This window comes from Sminthopsis crassicaudata, chromosome 3 (assembly GCF_048593235.1).
Source record: "Sminthopsis crassicaudata isolate SCR6 chromosome 3, ASM4859323v1, whole genome shotgun sequence".
Taxonomy (NCBI): Eukaryota; Metazoa; Chordata; class Mammalia; order Dasyuromorphia; family Dasyuridae; genus Sminthopsis; species Sminthopsis crassicaudata.
In genome coordinates this window covers 546,217,344-546,240,247 of record NC_133619.1, presented here as the reverse complement: position 1 = coordinate 546,240,247, position 22,904 = coordinate 546,217,344, and the positions used below count along the sequence as shown (strand labels likewise).

The following is a 22,904-nucleotide window of genomic DNA, read 5'->3' as shown; positions in this document are numbered from 1 at the left end:
GAAGGAACGAATCACCTCATCTTCTCACGATGCCTGCTGAGATCGCGCGAGACCCTCTCGGATTCTTCTGCTCTCGTTGGCTGATGTATAGGGCGCATGGTTAGATCCTTGGGAACGAGTCCCCGCCCTTTTAACGAGAGCCAATCCGGTCGGCTTTGGAGAAGAGTCGGTGACAGGACCCGGAAGTGCGTGGAAGGGAGTGGTGGGTTCGCTCTACCCCGCTCCCCGGCACCCCCGGAGCCCGTCTTCTGCGCGTAACGGACTTGCTTGTGGTCCATACGTGGCTCCGTCTTCCGGTCCAACTAGACAAGATCACACCGGGCCGCGACGCATCAGCTTTTCCGCCACCTCTCTTCCCACCTGGGGCCCTGGCAGAGCCGCCCGTTTGTTGTTGGAGGACAGAGGGCCCCGACGCCGGCCTTGTGAGGTGACTGGCCCTCTCCGGAGGGCCTTGTCATGGCCTCCCCAAGTCCTGGGAATTCCGCCTCTCCAGGTCATCAACCCTCATTCCCTTCCTATCCTAGTGTCATAGGATTTAGAGTTGGAAGGGACCCTGTAAAGATTATCTAGTCCAAACCCTCCTCATTTTACAAATTAGGAAACTGAGGCCTATAAAGGGGAAGGGACTTGCCTGAGGCCACACAGGTATTAGGGGGCCGAGCTGGGATTCGGACCCAGGCCTTCGTAGTTTTTGTAGCTACTTGCAATCGGATGTTTGCCTCATGTAGCCCAACTCCAAGTAGACCCATTTCTTTAAGTTAATTTCAAGGCCGCTACCTCTCCCTCAGTTTACCTTGGGTAACTGACACATTAAAGTTCATTACACAGGGAGACATACCAGTATTTGCCTTTTAAAAGAAAAAAAAAATTACTCAGGGTAGCCCTAGATGAGGGTTATGTAGCATGTACTCCTGACCTGCAGATTTCTAACTTTTGAAGAGGGAACAGTATAACAAACAAAATGACTGTACAACCTTAACATCACTCAGCCCAAAAGAAGAATATGAACCAAGGAGGTGGTAAGATACCTGGATAAAACTATGATTTTCTGCATGTTTGTTTTAAGTGTTTTTTGCTATATGTGTAAAGAAAAGGATGTGACCATTAAGAATGCACTTCTGTCATGTGTCCTGTTGAGACTTGGAGAAAAGGAGGAGCCTGATATGGGTTGAAGATCCATACCTTCCCATACCTCAGAAATATACCCATTATATAAACGTTAAACGTATTTTAATGGATCTGAGATTTCAGGATTAGGTACTTCCTCCAATAGTGCAAAGCAAAATTCATCTATGCTTTTTCAACCTAGGTAAATTTTGTCCGTGTCCTCCAATAAATTCTCCATAGAGCATCTGTGGACACCATATCATTCAAGCTGCTTTTGTTACCCTTCTTACAACATGACTGGCCTACCTCATTATCTGGTTTTCCCTTTCTAGGTATCCCTTTTATGTTACTTGCAAGTTAATGACCATAAATAATGTACTATAGCCTTTTTACTTCTATCATGCATCTCTGTTAGTTTTTTGACTCATCTGCAATTTTGGTTTTTCAGAAAGTGTGGTATTCATGACTTGCAACTATTTATCTTATAATAACTCATGAATCTGTGACCTCATCAATTTGGATGTTCTTCCAATAATGTAAATTACAATCCATCCATATCTGCCTTTCCTGTAATGTAAATTACAATCCATCCATATCTGCCTTTCCTGTGCTACTCTTGTCTGTATTGCTCCAGAGGCCCTTCCAACTATATTGGAGGCATTCCTCAGTTTTTCTTAATGGACAGGATTCCCACGGAGCACCGGGCCAGTCCAACTGCATCCCTTCACACAAGCCAGTATTCTTTTTTGCTCATACATTTGCCCTTCTCTTACTCCATCTCTACAAAGTACCTTATTTATTACAAATTCCCATCAACTATGCACCTCTCCCTTGCCTTCTGTGTGATGCTTGTTTTGGATTCTTTGCAAACCATCATGCTCCCTGACTTATCTATGCAACAAAGTGAATAGAATATTGATATGAAAAAGGAGGAAGGGAAGGTCTTCAGTTATCTAAAAACAATCCAACACTCTTTTTGTCCTGAAGTTCTGAGCCCCGCTAAGCCCAGTCCAACACTTTTTTGCAGGAAAGTCTCTTAAGGTTACATTATATTCAAAGTCCTTCAAAAGCAACAAAGAATCAGGATCTTGTTTTTCATATCACCTTTTACTTAGTTGTATAATTGAAGATGTAGTTTGCTGTAGAAAGTAATTTCATTTATTCATTTGTCAGTTCTTAGATATATATTCTGGTGGACAAGTGCTGTTTAACTGCATATAATATGGGTAATTAGTTATTTTATATATATACTCATCCACTTATTTTGTCCTGTGTAGATTATTAAGCCAAATTATTTTAAATTGGTTAAACATCTATTTGTGTTAAAGATAGATTTCTATGTCAGGAATGGTTTGAGATCCAGATCATGAAAGGCACTGTGCTGTTTCCCAAATGCTGACCAGCTTGTTCTTTTCCTCCTCCTTTTCTGTTCTGGACCAGCTCACCATCAATCTTCATACCTATTCAAGATACATTTACTGTTGATATAACTGAATGGCCTGACTATCCAGCTGTATGTATATCATAGTTTGAGCAGTAGGTATTCTTTATCAATTTTTTTTTTCCTGAATAGATAGTTGAACTGATCTCTTTTCAATGTTATTTGAGTGAGGAAGTCATAAAGTATTCTGGGCTGTGATATGATCTTCAAATGAGAGCATCTAGAAGACCATACTATTTAGAAGAATACTTCCTCTTCCATTTGGGTTTTGTACATATCAGAGGCAAAATTGCTTTAGTTAGCACATATCTTCTACTTTATACTTCAATAAATATTGGTAGATCACTGGAAAAAAAAAATTACCCCTGTGGTTCTATCTCAAAATTCACTAATTAGATATCTTTTTTGTTAATAATATATGCGTGTGATACTTTGTTTGAAGAGAACCTTTAAGGCTACATTTTATTCTAAATCTTTCATAATCAGCAAAAAGTAGGATCTTATGTTCTGTATCACCTTTTGATTAGTTGTATGACCAAGGATGTAGCTTGCAGTACAACATCCTTTATGGAAGTCTGGCTATTCCCTTCTCATATTTTCTAACATACCCTTTACCCTTTATACATATGGAGATTGTTCTCATAAAGACTTTTTAGAGCTGAGAAAGTAACCAAGTGGGTTGCTAATAACTATTACAGCTGATATTTATGTAACACTTAAAAAGTTTGCAAAGCCCTTTAAGTACCCTTCTCTCCTTAGAGCCCCACAATTCCTCACTGTACTTAAGGATATTGTTATTATCCCCACTTTACAAATAGATACCAACTCACAGCTGATCACACTATATGTCTGAAGTGAGACTGAAACAGATCTTAAGATCAACGATATTTCTACTACACCATACTTCGTACTTATTCTCCACTACTCAGCAGAGTCTATGCCTGGCAGTAGCAGTTTTTTAATAAAAGCCAGATGACTGGCTACTTATATCTTTTAGTCACATTTTTGTTGATTTGGTCTAGCCTCTCAATTCTTGATTTCATTTTCTTAAATGCTATATCCACATTCTCATATACCACAGGGAAAGAGTTGTTATGAGTGTAAATATGTGGTCACACTCTCAGAAGGTGAAAACAGAATGATGCAGAAACACTTTAAGGTTTTTTGTTTCTGTTATTCTGAGTTTCAGTTATAAATTTTCATGCAATGACCCAGCTTATTTTCATATAGTGATCTCTTACCAAGCTTTCCAAAGATTCATTTTTTTCCCTACTGCTATTCCCTATTTTCTGAGTCAGTTGAATTTTTTGATTATCCACTATTCTCCATAACATTTTACATATGAATTTATATAGTAAATTAGTATTGCTTTTTGATGCCCTGATCTCCTTATCTAGGAAAGTACATGTTTTCCTAGGTCATTTCTAATTTCCAGGTTCTTTTGGACTACTCTTCATAGCAGTTTTATTTTCACAATTAAACTTCTGTTGGAAATAAAAATAAATGGCAACAATTCTTTACCATTTATTATTTTATAGGTAATTCATATTCATTGAGTAGTTGTAATTGTCATTTCTCTCTCTATTCTGATTGTATGTTGAAGTTTAAGTAGTTGATCTGATTGACAAAGACAAAAATAATTCCTGTAGCATTAATCAATTATTCCCTATTTCTAAAATAATTCATCTGAGTTTTGTTATATAGTACTTACCATGTCCAGCTCCAAGGATCAGTATATAAAATGACTTGGTTTGGGATATCTTGCAGAATTCTTTATAGAATTTCTCTCACTCTTTGTCTTCTGCAACATATAATAGTTTATAAGCTGCAGTTATGTTCAGTGTGAACACTGTAGACAAGATATTATAGAGTTCCATAAAATGACATTTCTTTTTACATGTTATGAAATCAATTGAACTAATTGATCTATAAGGAAAATGCAGAAGTTCTTTATGTCTTCTAGTTTAATTCACATATAATGTCAATATTGATACAGTTCAATTCTGATAATATATTGACTTGTTAGGCATTAGATAGAGATCATTTATTTAAAGCATCAACAAGTAAGATAGTCTTTTTATTTCACCTAAAAAATTGTAATTCTTAATCACTAGTCACTATAGAAAAGGATTGTAGAAAGCTGAATGATTTTTTATTATTCTTTGTTTCATTGATTGCTATGAACAAAGAATTCATCATCTGGTGTCCATCCTTTTGATAATGAGCCACCCCACTAAATAGTCTATCCTTGACACCATAGTGATTCTTTCTAGTTTGGTAGAATCTGTCAAAATATGCACTCTTCTGGGGCACAGTCTTCAAAATCCTAGGGTCCTTTTCATTCCACTATGAAGCATCAGAGAAAAATTTTGGTGGAGGATCTGAGTATGCCAGAGTTGATTAAGTTTTTAAGTGGGGAAAACAATTTCTGAGTTCATGAGTAAATATATCAACACTGAGGAAAAGAGGGTTGACTATAGTTTCGAAAAATAGTGTGAAATCAAATTAGGAAGACTAAGAACAACTCTAAGCTGATTCTCTAGCACACATTCCCCCAAATGTATTTCTTAACCCTACTTCGTTTACCATATCTTAACTAGAATGAAATCAAAATGTTAGGAATAGTACTATGAAAGATTTTGCTGTCTTGTCAGGTAATGGAGAGTACAGTTCTTAATAGTTGGCAAACATTTCTGATTAACAAGGCTGTTACCTATGAAAGGTTGTGAAGATATGTAAGTGATACTCATGTTGCTATATAATATTTTTCATATACTTTAATATGGTCTTCTTAATTTCATTTATTAATTAATTTGGACTAGTATTGAAATTTAAATAAATAGAGCACTTCAAAGAAATTACAGGGAGGCAAATTTTGATGCAGTATAAGTATTCTAAACAATTCAAAATGTTCCAGTGTGGTAGTGCTACTAAGTAAAGTGGTTAGCTTACCACCATTGGTAGTATTCTCTAATCTAATTAGAGGTTAAATTACTATTATTATTATTATTTATTACTACTATTATTAATATTACTAGATAGATTACTGTCTGCTACCATTTGTACTCAAAAGGATTCTCTAAAACTCTGGGAAATAATTTAACTTGTGTTTGCATCTGAATCATATTTTCTCATTTCTGATTTACACAAATATCCATTTGCCAAATTCTTTGGTCATAGCTACCAATCACCTGATATATTTTCATGAATGACATAGTAAACCAAGGGAGTTATAGAGTGATGTGTAACAGAAGTTGCACAAATTGAGAGACCTCACCATTCCAAATGTTCATATAAACTATTTGGGCCTAACCTGTATTAGAGCTTGTATTGGTCTGATTAGCCACAAATGATACACTGTTCCTTGACTCCAACATAATATAGTTATTTTGTGGTGTCACTTGAAGAAGGAAGAACTACAATCAATATAGGTTTATAAAACCTTAGATAAAAATTATCTTAAAAGTCAAACTATGATTTTATTATGATAATTGACACTCATGGTAGCCATAAGACACAGCATAGTATTATGGAAATAGTCTTGGAGTAAGAAAATTTTAGTATAAGACCCAGCTCCACTACTATCTGTGTGGCCATGGACTAGTCACTTAACCTCTCAGAACTTCAGTTTCCTCATCTATAAAATGGGAATAATAATATGTATGTTACCTATACTAAATAGTTATTGTAGTATTGTGTTTTGTAAACCTTAAACTACCTTATAAATGTGAGCTGCTATTATAAATGATAGGTAGTATAGTAGTACAGTGGTATTTCTTTTACCCTAAAATTCTTTTAAAATTTTACTATCCACCTTACTATTTTACTTGGTATGTCGTTTTTACAGCTGTCATAATTTCTGATGCTTAGCATATATTACAAAGTTTTAAAATAATATATAGATATTGACATTGTATGAGATTCAACTGGAGTTGAATCAGTAATCATCACATGAAATTGAGATGTTAGTTCTAATTATGGAAAGAATGGCATTCAAGCGATTTCTATCTAGTACTTTGCTAATGTTCATGCTTATGTGACATTATTGTATTCAGCAGTGGTTCCATCATTTACTAATAATTTTTGCATCTTGCACTTTGTCAGGTTCTAATGGTGAGTAAAATAGAAACGACACAATTCATCACAGAAAGAAACAGATAGGCCCGAGCCCCGGATGTTCAGAGAAACTGATAGTAAAAATGGAAAATATTGAGAATGAAAAAGAAAAAGCAGATAATGGTGGAAAATCTGATCCAGAGAAGACACTAGACTTTTCTGAATATTTTAACCAGCTGGAATTGTTAGAAACACATAGACACCTAATTCCCCTTGGAACTCAGAGCCTCTGGGTTGATGATACTGATGAAGAAGAAGAACAGGATGAAGAAACCGAAGAGTGGTATCAAATGCAAGAACAAAAACTGGAAAAGGAGCCAAACAAATTGCTTCTTTGGGCTGCTGAAAAAAATCGGGTAAGAAGAAAATTTCTTTTTTTATTAATTTCAAATTTCTATCTATAAAGTATATAAGAAACCATCTACATTTTTCTGTCAAGAAAAATAGGTCAGTATATTAATAGCATCATGGAAACATTTTTAAATAGTGCTACTAATTATATGTACAACTAAAGTATTATTCTATATATAAGCATCCAACAGTATAGTAAATTGATTAGAATGTATATATTATAGATAAATTAATCTCTTCTACCTCTACTGGAATCCTATCCTAGCCCTTCATTACAAGAAACTTTAGAAAATAGATTCTAAAACTTAAAAGCTCCTCAGTTAAACCTAGCAACATACCCCAACATATCAATATGGATGGAGAGGCTTATCATTAGAAGATTGACTAGTGTTTAATGAATTTTTTTGGCTACAGAAACTCATGAAACCATTTACTATGAGGCTTTTAATGTGTGGCATTGGCAGTTTCATCCACACTAGTGAAATTGTGGATTTTAAAGAATTGAAATAAGATAGCTGAGTGGTTTGTCTTAAAGAAAACTTGATTAATAGTTTGCTAAAGTTCCTTATTTCATTAAAATAAAATCTTCCTGAAATCAAGATCCATCTCTTTATATTTACAGTTTATAATATAAAATTAATCACATCTTTCATGAGTGGCCTGACTGAAATGTTATTTATTAAGTTTGGCTACTTTTGTTCTTGTTTCCCATCATGCAACAATTTGACATGATTATTGTTATATTTTGCACATGACTTAAGATAAATTTTTAGGACTTCATTGTCTTGTCAGGATTTGTATACTCACAGAATAATTACATCCTCTGTGTCCAAGCTTCCCTCAAGAATATGTTGTCCATTTAATTCTTTAATAACTTGAATGTAATCTCCTTGAGGGCATTGACTTTTTTCCCTTTCATTATATCCCCTATGCTTAGCCTGGTATACATAAGCACTTAAATGCTGATGCTGAAGCAATCTTAAAGAAAAAGGTCCTCAAAAAAACCTCAAAGATCAAATAGGATTAGTTGAACAATGGATGAGGAGAATCTATCTCAGAAGTAATTTTGTCTGAGGTCTCACAACTGGTAAGTGGCATCAGTTTCCTTTGGTCTGAAATCCTAAAGGAAAGCCATCTCTAAGAGGTCAGAAGAATAATATTCTGATTATACATATACTAGCAAATTTATACACTTACAAACAGGAGAATTCAAATTCCACGTTCAGTTGTTGCCCCTCTGAACACAAACCTTTAACACATTCACTTCAGCCCACTACTTAACCTTATGTGGTGCTGCATCCATTACCCAAGCCAACTAACACCTCTCAAAATTACATACAAAGCTAAATGTAGCAGCCTTTACAGATTTTTTTTATGGTCTTGATGATACTCCTCTTGAGGCTACATCTGCTGTCACAAAAATTCAGAACATCTGTAAAAGTGGCAACACTAGTATCTCAACTTTTTTCAACTCTGTTGTGTCTTAAACTACTAATCTGCAATTCTGTACAACTAGATATAGTTACCTGGTGTTTTGTGCAAATGTAAACATCTAGAGAATCATCTGTAGGGAATTTACTCTTTCTTTTGGATTTTACTCAGGATATCTACCATGACCCTAGTACACACCTTTTATCTTCTTTTTTTCTTGTTTACATGACATTATCAAAAGATCTTTAAATTATTTATGTGGTTGCCTATGTCTATTGCAGAATGTTATGTGAGTCAGTATGTACACACTCTAAAAGTTGTCTTTTGCTCTATGAAAGTTGTTTTTTGCTTAAAAAAAAAGCAAACAGCAAAGAGGCAAGAAGCAACATAAAATGGTAAAAAGAATATTAGGCTTAAAGTCAAGAGAGATTGGGTCTGGCATTACCTTCATGGGTATGAGTGCCTCATTTTACCTTTCTTTGAAATTCAGTTTCCTCATCTGTATTACCTACCTTTTAACAAAGCAGATTTTACTCATTTTTCATAAAATAAGACTGGATCACTCTTCAAAATGTTTGATTTTATGAGTAGCTTCTTCCTTCTTAAAATAATTTTTTCAGCAACTATATCACTTATATATCACTCACAAAATCACAAGAATATGACTTTTATTTCAAGAAGTTTGGAGTCATTAAAAGATTTGTGTAATTCCCTGAAACCATTCCATTCTTCACTAGGCTGAGGACTTGGAAAAGAAATTGAAGTTTTTGCATCTGGTTAGGATCTATCAATAGTGCTCTGCTATAACACTATTAAAGAAGCTAGAGTTATCTCTATTCAAAGTCAAATAGTTATTGGACTCGGGACTTTAGCAAAAGTGGAGTGAATGTTATTTTAAAATTTAGTGAGAGAGTAATAAAGTTTTTCTATTTTCGGAATTCTACCTTAACCTTTTAAATTGTTTTTCTTCTATTCAGTAGGAATTCAATTGCTCCTCTTTCGGTAAATTCCATATTTACATCTTGCCCTCATCTATCTTTAGCTCATTGTTATTTTAAATAAAACACATTAAAAGGCAAAACTGTTATTTCTCTTCTCCATTTCCCTTTCTCAGCAATATAAAACTAAGTTTTTACCTTTTTTTATTTTCTGTTCCATCACATTTCAAAAATTCTTTTCTTTTTTTTTTTTTTTTTCTTTTTTTTTTTTTTTCCATTTCTAATACAGGCCTATTTCAGTACAAATCAAAAAGTTAGGTCTTAGATTGAAGGCTGTGGTGAGATTAAAATTTGTAAATTAATAAAAATCTTCAGCCTTTTCATTATTTCTGTTAATTCATTTGACTTTTAGGGTGTTATGGTCCTATAAATTGAATTTAACATTCAGTTATATATTGAGCAAGATGTCTTAGTATTTACAAAGAGGAAAATAGCCTTCCATTTAGTTTAGTTTTGTCCTTCATCAGGATATATTGAATTATTCTAAAGAAATATTCTTCTATTGTTTCACTAGAATTAGAGAAATTTTTCTACCTCCTGTCCATGCAAAACTGTTATACTTCATAACACTTATTTCCTGCTCTCTACCTGTTCTGAAAGTCATTTTAAGAATAAGTGATAGCAACTGCTCATAACTAACTAGGTACTTCCTTTACCAAACCTCCTTAGAATACTTTTTCATAGGGTTGCAATGATTAAATAATTTAACTGTGTCTGAGCAAGAATTCCTGTACAGTATCTTTTACAAGTAGGATATTGAAGAACACATTGCTTAAAGGATGGTATTTTGAGTATTTAGAAAGGGAAGTAATAGTCATCTTGCATCATACCTATTTATATGCATGTTGTATTCCCTTAAGATAAATTGTAAGGTACCTGAGGACAAGAACTATGCAAATTTTTTTCATGTTTCCTTCAGAGCCTACCACATAATAGTAGATGCTTAAAAAATGCTTTTTGAAATGAAAGAGAAAAAGAGTTATATGACTGATAAACTATTATCTAAGTTGATCAAGAAAAGGACAAAGGAAAATCAAGTTACTACAATAAAAATTTGTAGCAGAGAGAACCAAAGAATTCTGAGTTCTAGAATATACATTCCCAAATCTAAGAATTAAAATAGATGAGTAGCTACAAAAACAAAGTAAAAAAGGAAAAGAGATGCTAACTCTATCTTAGCAAAAGAAATTGAGTATATATAAATGAATTTCCAAAAGGAAAAATCTCCAAGCCAGATGAATTCTCAAATGAATTCTATCAATAAGATAAAAAACAGTTAATTCTACTGTTACATAAACTTAGCAAAAATATTAAATGAAGGAATCCTGTCAAATTCATTCTGTGATACAAATATATGTTCAATAATCTAAACCTGGGGGGAAAACTCAGAAAAAAGAAAACTAGACCATTATCCTTAATGAATATCAGTACCAAAATTTTAATTACAGTAAGAGCAAGGTTAGACTTATACCAACAATACCAGATTGGTTCAATTATGATTAAGATCACAAATACATAGGTCATGTTAAAAGCAAGAAGAAAAAATCAAAATAGCCATTTGTTAAAAATACTAAAAATTATTGGAATTAATGGACCTTTAATATGACAAATAGCATGTATCTAAAATCAAGAGATTATATTACACATAAAAAAAGATTAACTAGAGGTTTTCCCATTAATGTCAAAGGTAACTAACAAAAAGACAATAGAAAGAAACAGAGGAAGTAATATATAAACAAAAAATAAAATTACATGATATGATTTCCATTTATATCATGGCACAAGGCAGCTAGGTAGCACAGTAGATAGAGCACTGACTGAATTCAAATCTAAGTCTTAAACATGTGAAAGTAAAGTAGCTGTGTGACCCTGGGCAAGTCACTTAACTCCAATTGCCTCACCCCCCCCCAAAAAAAAAAAAACAACCAGATATCATGGCATTCATAGAGAAACCTAGAGGTGACTAAAAATTAACTGAAACAAAGAATAAATTCAGCAACTCCATACAAATAATCAGTTTTTCTATTTATTTCCAACAAAAACCCAAGAGAAATGGAGAGAAATCCATTCATAATGATTAGAAAAGGTATAAAATGTTCAAATATGACTCATACAAAAGAATGACAGTAATAAAACACTACACAGAATTAGAGACCTGAACAATTGAAGAGATTTTAATTGGTCCTATGAATTGGCCAATATAACAAAAGTATAATTACTTATTTATTTAGTGTCATTCTGAATTATCAAGAGATTGTATTTGGTATTAGAAAAATAATGAAAAAGGATGGAAAAGAAGTGAAACTACTCAAATAGTAAATCTCAAATTATATTACAAAAATGATCATCAAAATATTTGGTATTAAATTTGAAGTACAGATGTTAATAAGTGGAACAGGTTCTGAAGTAAATTAACATGATATCATGATTTCTGATATGCTCAAATGCCTCAAATTCTGGGACAAGAATTTGACATGAATTACTAAGAAGAAAAAAATTTTAAGGCAAGGCAGAAATTTATTTAGAACAACTTAAACCATATGCTAACAATTTGAAATATATTTATAACCAGTAACTAGGTCACATCATAAACTCTTAAGAATAAGGTGGGGTCAAGATGGCAGAGAAGCCAGGAAGTTTCCTTAGCTTTCCCCATTTTTCCTTAGAAACAACTTGAAATCAAACCTCTTTTTTAGAGCAAGAAAACCTACAAAGAGATGGAATGAAAGAATTTTCCAGCTTAAGATAACTTGTAAGGATTTCAGGAAAGGTCAGTCTCATTTGGATGAAAGGGGAGTGCAGCTCAGCACAGATGATATTCAGGCAAGCCAACTAAAGGATCTTAGCCACAAGACAGAATAGCAAATGATAGCCCTTGGTCCATAGCACAGCAGACCAGCAAATGAAACCTCCAGCCTCAGCACAAAATAACAGTTTTGGAAAACAGGCAACAACAGGAATGATTACTACCCCAACACCACAAACAAATCACCAAACACCTGAAGTCCCAGTGTTCAAAGTCAGAAATCCTGCACAAGAAGCTTAGAATGGAAGAATATCCTCTGTACTGTAGGAGCAGAGCTCAACTGTAATGATAGGAATGATCAAAATACCAATTCAAAAGAAGAGGAAAATGCCTACATGTGAAACCTCAAAGGAGGATATGAATTTGTCTCAAGCCAAAAAAGCTTGGAAGAGCTTAAAATGGATTTTAAAAGTCAAGAGAGAGAAGAAAATTTGGGGAAAGAAATGAGAGATATCAAGAGAGAGTTAACTAGAAAAGAAAGGACAAAAATTGAGTGGAAAAAAAATTAGTTCCTTTAAAAATACAATTAACCAAATACAAAAAAAAAAAAAAAAAATCCACTGAAGAAAACAACTCTTACGTAAAATTAGCTATATGGAAAAGGAGCTACAAAAGCTAACTTGAAGAAAATCATACCTTAAAAACTAGAATTAGGCAAATGGAAGCTGATGACTACAGCTTTGAGAAATAGGAACCCCCCCCCCAAAAAAAAAATAATAAAATAAAGGAAGGAGGAAGAAAATACTACTATACCTGAGGATAAGGGAAGAGTTCCTGACCAAGCAAGCAGTAGAGGATATAATAGAAGACAAAGTGGACATTTCTGATAGCATAAAATTGAAGTTTTTACACATAAAAAATTAATGCAGTTATAATTATTAGGGAAACTTGATTTAGAAAAAAAATTTTCAAATTAATCTGACAAAGGTCTATATCCAAAATAAATAAGGAGCTAATTCACATATATAAACAAAAGCCATTCCAGAAAAGATAAATAAATATGAATAGGTAATTCTGAAAGGAATAAAATCCAGGCTATTGATGGCCAAATGAACAATGGCTCCAATTCACTAATAATATGAAAAATGCTAATTAACACCATTTTGAGATTCGGCCTCATATTCTTCAGATTAGCAAAGATAACAAAAATAACAAACAAAAACCCAAATGCATTGGCAGTAAAGCTGTGAACTGGTCTAGCTGTTTTAGAAAATAATTTAAAACCAAATGAAAAAATGAACTGTATACCCTTGGAACCAACAATATCAATGCTAGACCCATACCCCAAAGAGATCAGAGAATGAAGGAAAAGATTCATGTGTAATTTATGGTATTTCTTTTTGTAGAGGTAAAAAATTAGAAACTGAGAAGAGGGAGAAAAGGGGAAAATATTTTGTCTTATCAATTGGAGAATGGCTAGAGAAATTGTTATATAAAGTCTCAAAAATGGAGACAAAAGGCATTCTACCAAAAACCTCTTCATGAGGTCCTGATACCCACACAAGTATGAAACAATACAGAGAAGAAAACTAATGGATTCACTAATGAATATTGATTCAAAAATTTTAAATAAAATCCTAGCCATAATTCATTATGATCTGGTAGAATTCAAAACAAAGAAACAAGTCAAATCAACAACAATAAACATCAGGTGGCTACTATATATAACTAAGGACGGTACCAAGTATTGGGATAAAAAGAAAAAGAAAAAAAAATTCAGGTCCCAAAACTTGAAGTGCAATTAGGGAAACAAAATGCAGCTATAAACAAGATATGTCTATACAAGAAAGGTTGGAAATAACCTCAAAAGAAAGGCAATAAGTTTAAGGACTAAGAAAAGTTTCTTATAGAAGGTGTGACTTTAGCTGAAACTTCAAGGAATCTCCAAGGTGGAGATGAAGAAATGTTAGGATTCTTGCAGATGTTATGGGCCAGAATTTGAGACAAGGTAATATGCTTAGTTCACATCTTTAAAAAAGGAGCTCATTGGTTCTGTAAGGAGCTCCCACAAGCCCATTCTCTGGGAGGATATAAGGAGCCAACATTGAGTGGGGAAGTGAGTCTGGATTGGGTCAAGGAGAAGATTTCCCAGGAGAACTTCAGGGAAGCTCAAGGAGATTCAGAGCGAGTATTCAGTGGATTCACAAGTCTAGCAAATTCACAAGTCTAAAGGAAAAGCCTGCTCATAGACTTCTGGGAGATTCACATCTAGGATTGAATTCTGGGAAACCCACAATCCCACACTCTGGGAGGCACAGTCTGATTCATTACTACATCTACCTTCGTGCTGGCTGCAGGCTTTGGATTTAGAGGGAGCTAGAGACTGAAGCTGTCTGGAGACATTCTGACAGGAAAAGATTCAAGACTTTGAAGGACACAATATAGGATCTGGACTTTAACTCCTGGCTGCATTTTGGGGATTACTCGAACTGAAACTAAAACTAAGGCTGGCTTCAGAAGCTCTCCAAGAGATCTGCCCTCCAGAGAACGATCACAATCTAGAGAAACAGAACATCACAAAGAAAGAGTTCTAGGATTGAACATAACTAATAAAAGTTTCTGGATTTCAGAAATGGAACAGAAAGGACAGTCTAGTCACCTTGGATCACAGACTATATGGGAGAAAAGGAAGAGATGTAAAAATGTAACAAAAGTCACATGATCATTTCAATATAAGCAGAAAAAACCTTTTTCAAGCTATATCATTCACAGAAGGGCCTTTTTAAAAATAGAACCATTGCATGTATTTAAAGCATAGAAGGTAGAATTATGAGCAATGAAGAAACATTACTTTTCCAGTACAACCAAAGCAAGAATGCACTGAACCCATTATTTGACACAGTTCTAGAACACAATCAGAGGTCTAAATATTAGCAAGGAGGAGACAGAATTGTCCTCATTTTCAATTGACATAATGGTATATTTAAGAAACTTCAGGGAATTCATGAGGAAACTGAGATGTATGCAAGACAGGTTCAAATCCACAAAATATACTAGCTATTCTAAAAAATATCAGGGAAAAGGCAAGAAAATCCCTTTAAAATAACTGTAACATAAGGGCAGCTAGGTGGCGCAGTGGATAGAGTACCAGTCTTGAATTCAGGAGGGCCCCGAGTTCAAATGTGGTCTCTGACACTTAACACTTCCTAGCTGTTTGACCCTGGGCAAGGCACTTAACCTCAGCCTCAAAAAAAATAATAAAATAAAATACCTATAGCATGCATAATATTACTCCTACCAAGACACAAAAGATAAAACACACTTGGCAAAAGTAAAAGGAAACATAACTAGACAGAAATTAACCATTTGTGGTTGGGTCCTATCACTGTAATAAACTAAATTAAGTACTCACTGTCCTAGGCATTGTGCAGTGCTTTATCTCATTTGAACTTCATAGCCCTATAAGGTGTTACCTCCATTTATCTGAAGACAGATAAAGTTTAAGTGACTTGCTTAAGATCACACAACTAATAAGTATATAAGACTAAATATGAACTTGGGAATTCCTGACTTTAGGCACAGCATTTTATCCACTGTATCATTAAATTGCTGAAGGAATATTTTTTATGACTATACAAAATAATAATTCACTTGGGAGAACAAAAGACTAAAATAAACTATGAATGAAGAAATGTAATATATCAGACTTCAATCCATATTATAAGTCAGTAGTCCTCAAAACTATTTGTTATAGTTAAAAAAAAAAAAAGTGGAGATTAGATAAGCATTAGAAATAGTACCCTAGTATCTTTGGAATGCCAAAATAAATTACTTAAGGAAAAACTTTCTTTTTTCACTACAGTTAGAAAAATATAAGGCAATTAGGTAAAAATTTAGATAAGCATTTTAAGATTAGTTATCACACTAAGCTCAAAATGGCTATTTGATCTAAATATTAAATCATGCCATGTATTGGATTACTTATTGTCTAAGGTATGGGAGAAAGGAGAGGAGAAAAAAATTGGGGATACAAGATTTTGCAAGGGTAAATGTTGAAAACTACCGTGTTTCCCCGATAATAAGACCTATCCTGAAAATAAGACACCCACATACTCTTTAATATTCCGCTAAAATAAGCCCTCCCCCGAAAATAAGCCCTATCGAACTTACTATGAAAACGGTCATCATGGTGATCCCCTGCGCTATATGCTGCGTAGCGGTACCTTCAGTAAGCAGCGCCGCCCTCCCCTCCCGGGTGAAACGCACGTCGCGCTCCGAGCTGCATCCAATCAGAGCTGCAGCAGTGAGCGCGTCATCCTCTTCTTCCCTGGTGATTTGCTTGCTGGCGCTACTGAGAGCAGCGCCGCGGAGTAGAGCTGAGACAGGACCATCTAAAAACTCGGTAAGTTCAGTAAGCGATGGAGAATAAAATAAGCACTCAGGGGGCATGATGGAGGCTAAAAGGGGCATGATGGAGGCTAAAATGGGCATGATGGAGGATAAAAGGGGCATGATGGAGGATAAAATAAGCCCTCCCCTGAAAATAAGCCCTCTGGTGTTTTTTAGTCCCAAAAAAATAATAAGACAGTGTCTTATTATCGGGGAAACACGGTATCTTTGCATATATTTTGAAAATAAAAGGCTATTTTTTAAAATCATGCCATTAAAAACTGGTAACAAAAACAGGTAGCTTGCATAGATTTGATTAGGAAATTTCTCAACAACCAAAGGACAGAATTATAAGATACAAATTAAACTACATAAAATTTAAAAGATTTTGTATAAGTAAAAGCAGTGGAGACAGAATTAAAAAAGAAACTGGAGGGAAAGATAGGAAAACCTGTACTACTTATCACTAAAAAAGGCTGGTAACCAAAGTATGAATATGTATATAATCATATAACATTATGAGTATAATGGGTATATCTGACTCAGACAATACCCTTTTTTAATTTAGATTTTACAGTGGCATTAAATTAGAAGTCTATAGATCATTCAATATTTAACAAAAGGAGTTTTACTTAGCCATACCTAGCACCAGTAACATTATAGTACTTAGACATAACCTCCCTTGAGGAAATAAACATCTTAGCAAATCAGAGTACTGTGACTTGTACAATTTTGGAAAATCAACCAAGTCTGAGATGCCCAGTGATCAAAATGACCAGAGGCCATTATCAGATTCTGTCAACAAAGATACAGCTTGAGCCTTAGTTCCTAGGACCTATCAGGTCTTGGGGATAACTTGCCTTTTAAGGAAAGAATCAGTTTTAACTTATTAGAAATGGTAAATAGTAAATCTATCGTATTGACGTATTGAGCTACCTTTTTTTTTTTTTTTTTTTTTTTTTTTTAATCCCCAAAAGGAAGTTGAATCCTGAATCACTTAGTAAAAGTCTTGGAGAAAAGTTTATGAAACATACCTATACATGCAAAGCACTATTCTCAAGGCTATGAGAAATAAAAAGATAAGACAGTTTCTTGTGATGACCGTGTTAGCACCCTGGATACCTTAGAATCAGCTGGAGTCAGGATGAGCAAAAGTCCTTGGTCTTTATTCTTGGTCTTTAGCGGTAGAAGTGAAGGGAATGGACTTGTAGAATCTCCACGACCTAATCTCTTCATTTCCTGCCCTGAAGTGACTCTGGCTAGTATAACTCCACCCCCTAGTCCCTTCTACAATTCTCTGTATGCACCAAATGATTGGGCCAGCACAGAATAGTGGGAATAGCCATTTTCCAAGCATATTCTTATAGAGTATTGTCCAATCGGTAATTAGCCTCAAGTGCTCGATTGTCTGACCTCGGTGCATTAACTCAAGAGTGTCAGCCCTTTACAGTTTCTTCATTCCCTTAGTAGAGTAGAAAAGATTATATAAATGATGATAACCTTTATTATATGAAAATACCACAAAAGAGGTACAAAGTGCTGTCTTCTGACAAAAGGAAGAGATCGTTTCAATTTAGGCAAACATAAAAGTAGCTTTAGTTGCTAAGACAGCAAACATCAGACAATAAGCGCAAACAACAGGAAGTTTTCCTCTTAATTTCTTCCTGAGAAAGCTGGTAAGTTAATTATAAAAAGTAAAACGAAGACTTTTATTAGCCTGGTATATTTTCAGGAAAAATAAGTTTGGTTTTAACTCCATATAAAATAAAGTACACATTGATCCCAATATACTAAAATCTTATTTCTGTAATTAAGATATGTAATTGCATTAGTAGGAATGTTTCTGCCATGAATGCTAATTGAGATACTCTCATTCCCCTCCCCAGTCCAATATTTTACTATAAGAATTTCAGATTAGATGTGAACTAGGGAGCCATCTAATCCAATCCATATCTTAAAAATCGTCTTCATGGTAAGTGAATCATACCTGAAGTCATTCACACTTTGTTTAAAGACTTGCATTGAAGAGCCCACTACCTCTCAAGATAGAGCATTCCACTTTTGTATAGCTCTCACCATGTGGATCTTTTTCCTTGCAAAAAACCTACATTTACCTCTTTTGTAACTTATACACATGGAGAGGGAACCAAATATAATAAATGTCATTTTACAATCCCTCTTCAAAATGACAACTTTTTTAATACTATCAATATTTGAACCCTGTTAAACTATTGAATATAATAATTTGATAAATATCATGGATCCCCAATTCTTCTCTAGACTGAATATCCTACTTCTGTTCTTCAGAGAATTTTGGCTATTCTTCAGCATTGTCCTCCAATTTTTTTATTTTTATTTATTTATTTTTTTTTTTTTGTTTTTGTTTTGGAAGCAATTGGGATTATGTGACTTGCTCTGGGTCAAACAATAAGGGTCTAAAGTCATATTTAAACTTAGGTCCTCTTGCCTCCAGGCAAGTGTTCTATCCACTGTACAATTTAGCTGGCCCTCTATAATGTCTTTCTTAAATTGTGGTACCCAGAACTGAAAACAATATTTTAGATGTCATCAGATACCAAGTATCACCTTTTTAATCTTGGATACTGTTCCTAATTTAATGCAGCCAAGATCACATTAATTTATTCCACCATGTCATAAATTGCTGTTGAACCATACTTTTCCTAATTTGTGCTTAAAGTTTTTTTTTAAACTTCACCTAAATTCACTAAATTTAATAAAGACAATTACAATTTTATTATTTTCAACCAAGTGTTAAAAACCCCTCAGGATTATTATGGATTCTGGGTCAGTCATCTGGGGTATTTGCTAGCTCTCTTAGCTTTTGAGTACAGATTTGATATGGATACCATTAGTGAGTGCTTTTACCAATTCATTAATAATCTCATCACAAACTGACCTCAAGTAAATGACTTAAAGAATCTTTGAATGGCAATTCAACCACTTCCAAATTTATCAGATTGTTCTATCATCTTATGTCTCTCCATCTATTCCACATAGCAAATATGCTATGTACCTTATTTGTTAAAGAGGGAAACTATATTCATGCCATTTTCTGGGATCTACTCTTTTGCAATTGTCAAAAAGGGAGATAAGGTTAGTCTAATATAACCTGTTTTTGCTAAGGAGCTGATGGCTCTTTATGATCAGAGCTTTCTCTTTTAGATACTAATAATCTTTTTAATAACATATTCTTGAATTTTGTTTTAAGAAACAATTTCGCGAGTTGTTATGGCCAAAAATCCTATTATCTAGTGCCCAACCTTTTGATGATTAGCCTCTCTGAACTTCGGTAAGCTGATCCTTAGCTGAGTCCATACTGAAAGCTTCTGAAGGAAGCTGAATGAGCTTCCATCCATTAATGGCATATTTTTTGAGAACTCAACCTCACCTCTGGCATAGTAAAAATCTGGAGAGGATACTAAAATCAATTAAGCTATGTATTGCTTCACAGATAATGTGAATATTGATTTTAGTCATAATTTACAGGCTAGGAATTGTGCTTTTGTGTGAAACATTTATGGACTAAGTCATTTACGACTTAGTCATTCTCAGTAAAACATCTTAATTTGTATTTTGAGGGATAGTGTTGACAAAATATTCATGATATCCTTTTTATTTTAAGCTCTGGGTTAAATTCCAAACAGCATCCAAAGTATAATAAAGACCCTTTAGTAAAATAGGAAATAGTTACTTTAAAGCTTTCTTGTACTTCCTTCTAGCTTGCCACAGTACGAAGGCTGCTTTCTGAAAAGACCACTCATGTAAACACCAGAGATGAAGATGAATACACACCTCTCCATCGAGCATCATATAGTGGACACTTAGATATTGTCCGAGAGCTGATTGGCCAAGGGGCAGATGTTCATGCAGTGACAGTAGATGGCTGGACTCCCCTACATAGTGCCTGTAAATGGAACAATACCAAGGTGGCATCTTTCTTACTTCAGCATGATGCAGATATCAATGCTCAAACAAATGGCCTGTTGACCCCCTTGCATCTTGCTGCAGGAAATAGAGATGGCAAAGACACCCTAGAACTCCTTCTGATGAATCGTTACATCAAACCAGGCCTAAAAAATAACTTGGAAGAAACAGCATTTGATATTGCCAGGAGGACCAGTATCTACCACTACCTCTTTGAAATTGTAGAAGGTTGTACAAATTCTAAACTGGAGTCTTAAACATTCTGATAATTTTAATCAGTTTCTGAATAGCTGCAGCTCCTTTGGATAAAATACAAAAACATTCCAGAATATGAAATTTAATTCAAGGAAGATGTTTTGAAAACACTCAGTAGTATTTATTCCGGGTGATTAGACAGATTCACTGTCAAAGTATATATGAAAGGGCTCTGAAGGGTTTTCTACTATTTATGTCTATGTGATGATTTTGTGATATGATCAAACATAACTATCTTACCTGTACTTTCTGTATTCAAGTGTCATATTAAAATGTGTCATTTTGGGTGTTAAATCAAATAAAATGCTTTTTAAAACATCCTATATTCTGGCTCTTTATTCACTATTTAGTACATTGAGTTTTAGGTTTAAAGCCTATTAGCATAATTCTACTCATATTTGAAATACTTCACCTTGTGAGATCTATGGTTATTATTATAAACTCATTGCACTGTGGTATCTTGGAAAGAGCATTAGATTTCAATTAAATGATCAAGTGCCTACCACTGTAAGTAGCACTGGAGATACAAAAACAACAGTCACTGATCTGTATAGATTTTATCTACTGCCCATGTGCAATATATACATATGTATTTTAATATGAAACAGGGAGTAAAATCTTAGTTTCCCTGGTCAGAAACTTTCAAGGGTAAAATGTCTTCTTAACCTGACACTTAAGGCCTTCCACAATCTGGTTCCCACCCAGACTCACACCATGCAATGTAATTTTCCAACCAAACTATCATTAATTGCTTCCTAAACTCCCATTCCTTTGCAAAAAAAGAAAAACTGTCTTCTTAATTTACCTTATCAGGATTGTTACCTTCTTTGAGGCTCAATTTAGATTCCAGTAGAGAGCCGTTGTCTCCAGACAGTTGCCATTAACTGGTCCAGAGTAGTGACTTCCCTCTTTTATCCTCCCAGAGAATGGGCGTGGGATAATGCAAGGGCTTCTGGGAAAAATTACTTCAACCAGTGAACTTGCTCCTCCTAAGCATGCAAGCTCTTCCCCAGGAATTCACAAGTAAAAACTCACAGTAAAGGCCGGAACTAGAGAATTGTGAAGTACTAACTTAGCACTTTAGTAAGAACCTAATATCTCATTATCTCATTAGCACTTAGTAAGAATCTAACAATTAAGTACTAAAAAAACCAGGAGTAAATGATAAGAAAAATTCTATTTAAATTAACTGTGATTGATTGTTGATTGTTATCCTTTGTCCTGGAAGAGGACCAAGATGATATCACCATGTTAGAGTCCAGTTAGTGTATCCTACTAGTTAGTGTATCCTGACTGATCAGACCAATACAAGCTCAGAATGCTCTGCCACAGTTGGACACAAATATTTGGGATAGCTTCTCTAATTTTGCACATCTTGCCTTTCTTTGGGGTTGATTCAATCCTGCTTTGCTCATAGAGCACAGCATTTTCTTTGATAAAGGCATGCCATGCTTTGCCATCCTGTGCCAATGTCTCCCATGCCATAAATCAGTTCTATAGTTTTTAAGAGAGAACTTGAAAGTGTCCTTGTATCGCTTTTTCTGACCTTGTCAGAGATTGTGCTATGTGAATTCTCCATAAAGTGGTCATTTTGGCAAGTGTACATTTAGCATTTGAATAGTGTGTCCAGCCCAATGGAGTTGTGCTCTCTGCAGTAGAGTTGGAATGCTTGGCAGTTTAATTCAAGAGAGGACCTCAGCTTCTAATATCTGATCCTGAAAAGGGGATCTTCAGAACCTTCCTAAGACAATTCAAATAAAAGTGATTCAATTTCCTGGCATGACACTGATAGATGTCAAGGTTTTACAGGCATACAACAGTGAAGTCAGCACAACGGCTTTGTAGACCTTCAGTTTGGTAGTCAGTAATACCACTCCTCTCCCACAATTTCCTTTGAAGTCTCCAAATACTGAGCTAGCTCTGGCAATGTGTGTATCAATATTATTATCAATGTAAACAGACACCCCTGGAAAGTATTCTGCCAAGGCAAGAGAACTTATCCACAGCTTTCAAAGCTTCTCCATTTGCTGTAATTGATGGTTTGGTGCTGGCTGATGGAGGATCTGTGTTTTTTTGGTGTTAATTGTTAGGCCAAAATTAGCAGAAGCAGCAGAGAAAATCAATC

At 34.6% G+C, this 22,904-nt stretch overlaps 1 protein-coding gene across 8 annotated transcripts; it reads left to right on the top strand.

Moving 5' to 3' along the window:
• The first annotated feature begins 4 nt into the window (after positions 1–4).
• ANKRD49 (ankyrin repeat domain 49) lies at positions 5–21,102 on the top strand. Of its 8 annotated transcripts, none has more exons than XM_074304509.1 (5): positions 156–493; positions 923–1,019; positions 2,548–2,643; positions 6,653–7,020; positions 20,320–21,102. In XM_074304509.1, exons 4-5 carry the CDS (start codon positions 6,748–6,750, stop codon positions 20,779–20,781), a joined length of 735 nt encoding a protein of 244 aa, XP_074160610.1. In that variant the 5' UTR covers positions 156–493; positions 923–1,019; positions 2,548–2,643; positions 6,653–6,747; the 3' UTR covers positions 20,782–21,102. The 8 variants fall into 8 exon arrangements, with proteins under 8 accessions (XP_074160607.1, XP_074160610.1, XP_074160605.1 ...); XM_074304504.1 differs by adding an exon at positions 5,203–5,283 and having other exon boundaries at positions 156–1,019; positions 2,548–2,647; XM_074304507.1 differs by having other exon boundaries at positions 156–1,019; positions 2,548–2,620.
• Positions 21,103–22,904: the final 1,802 nt, after the last annotated feature.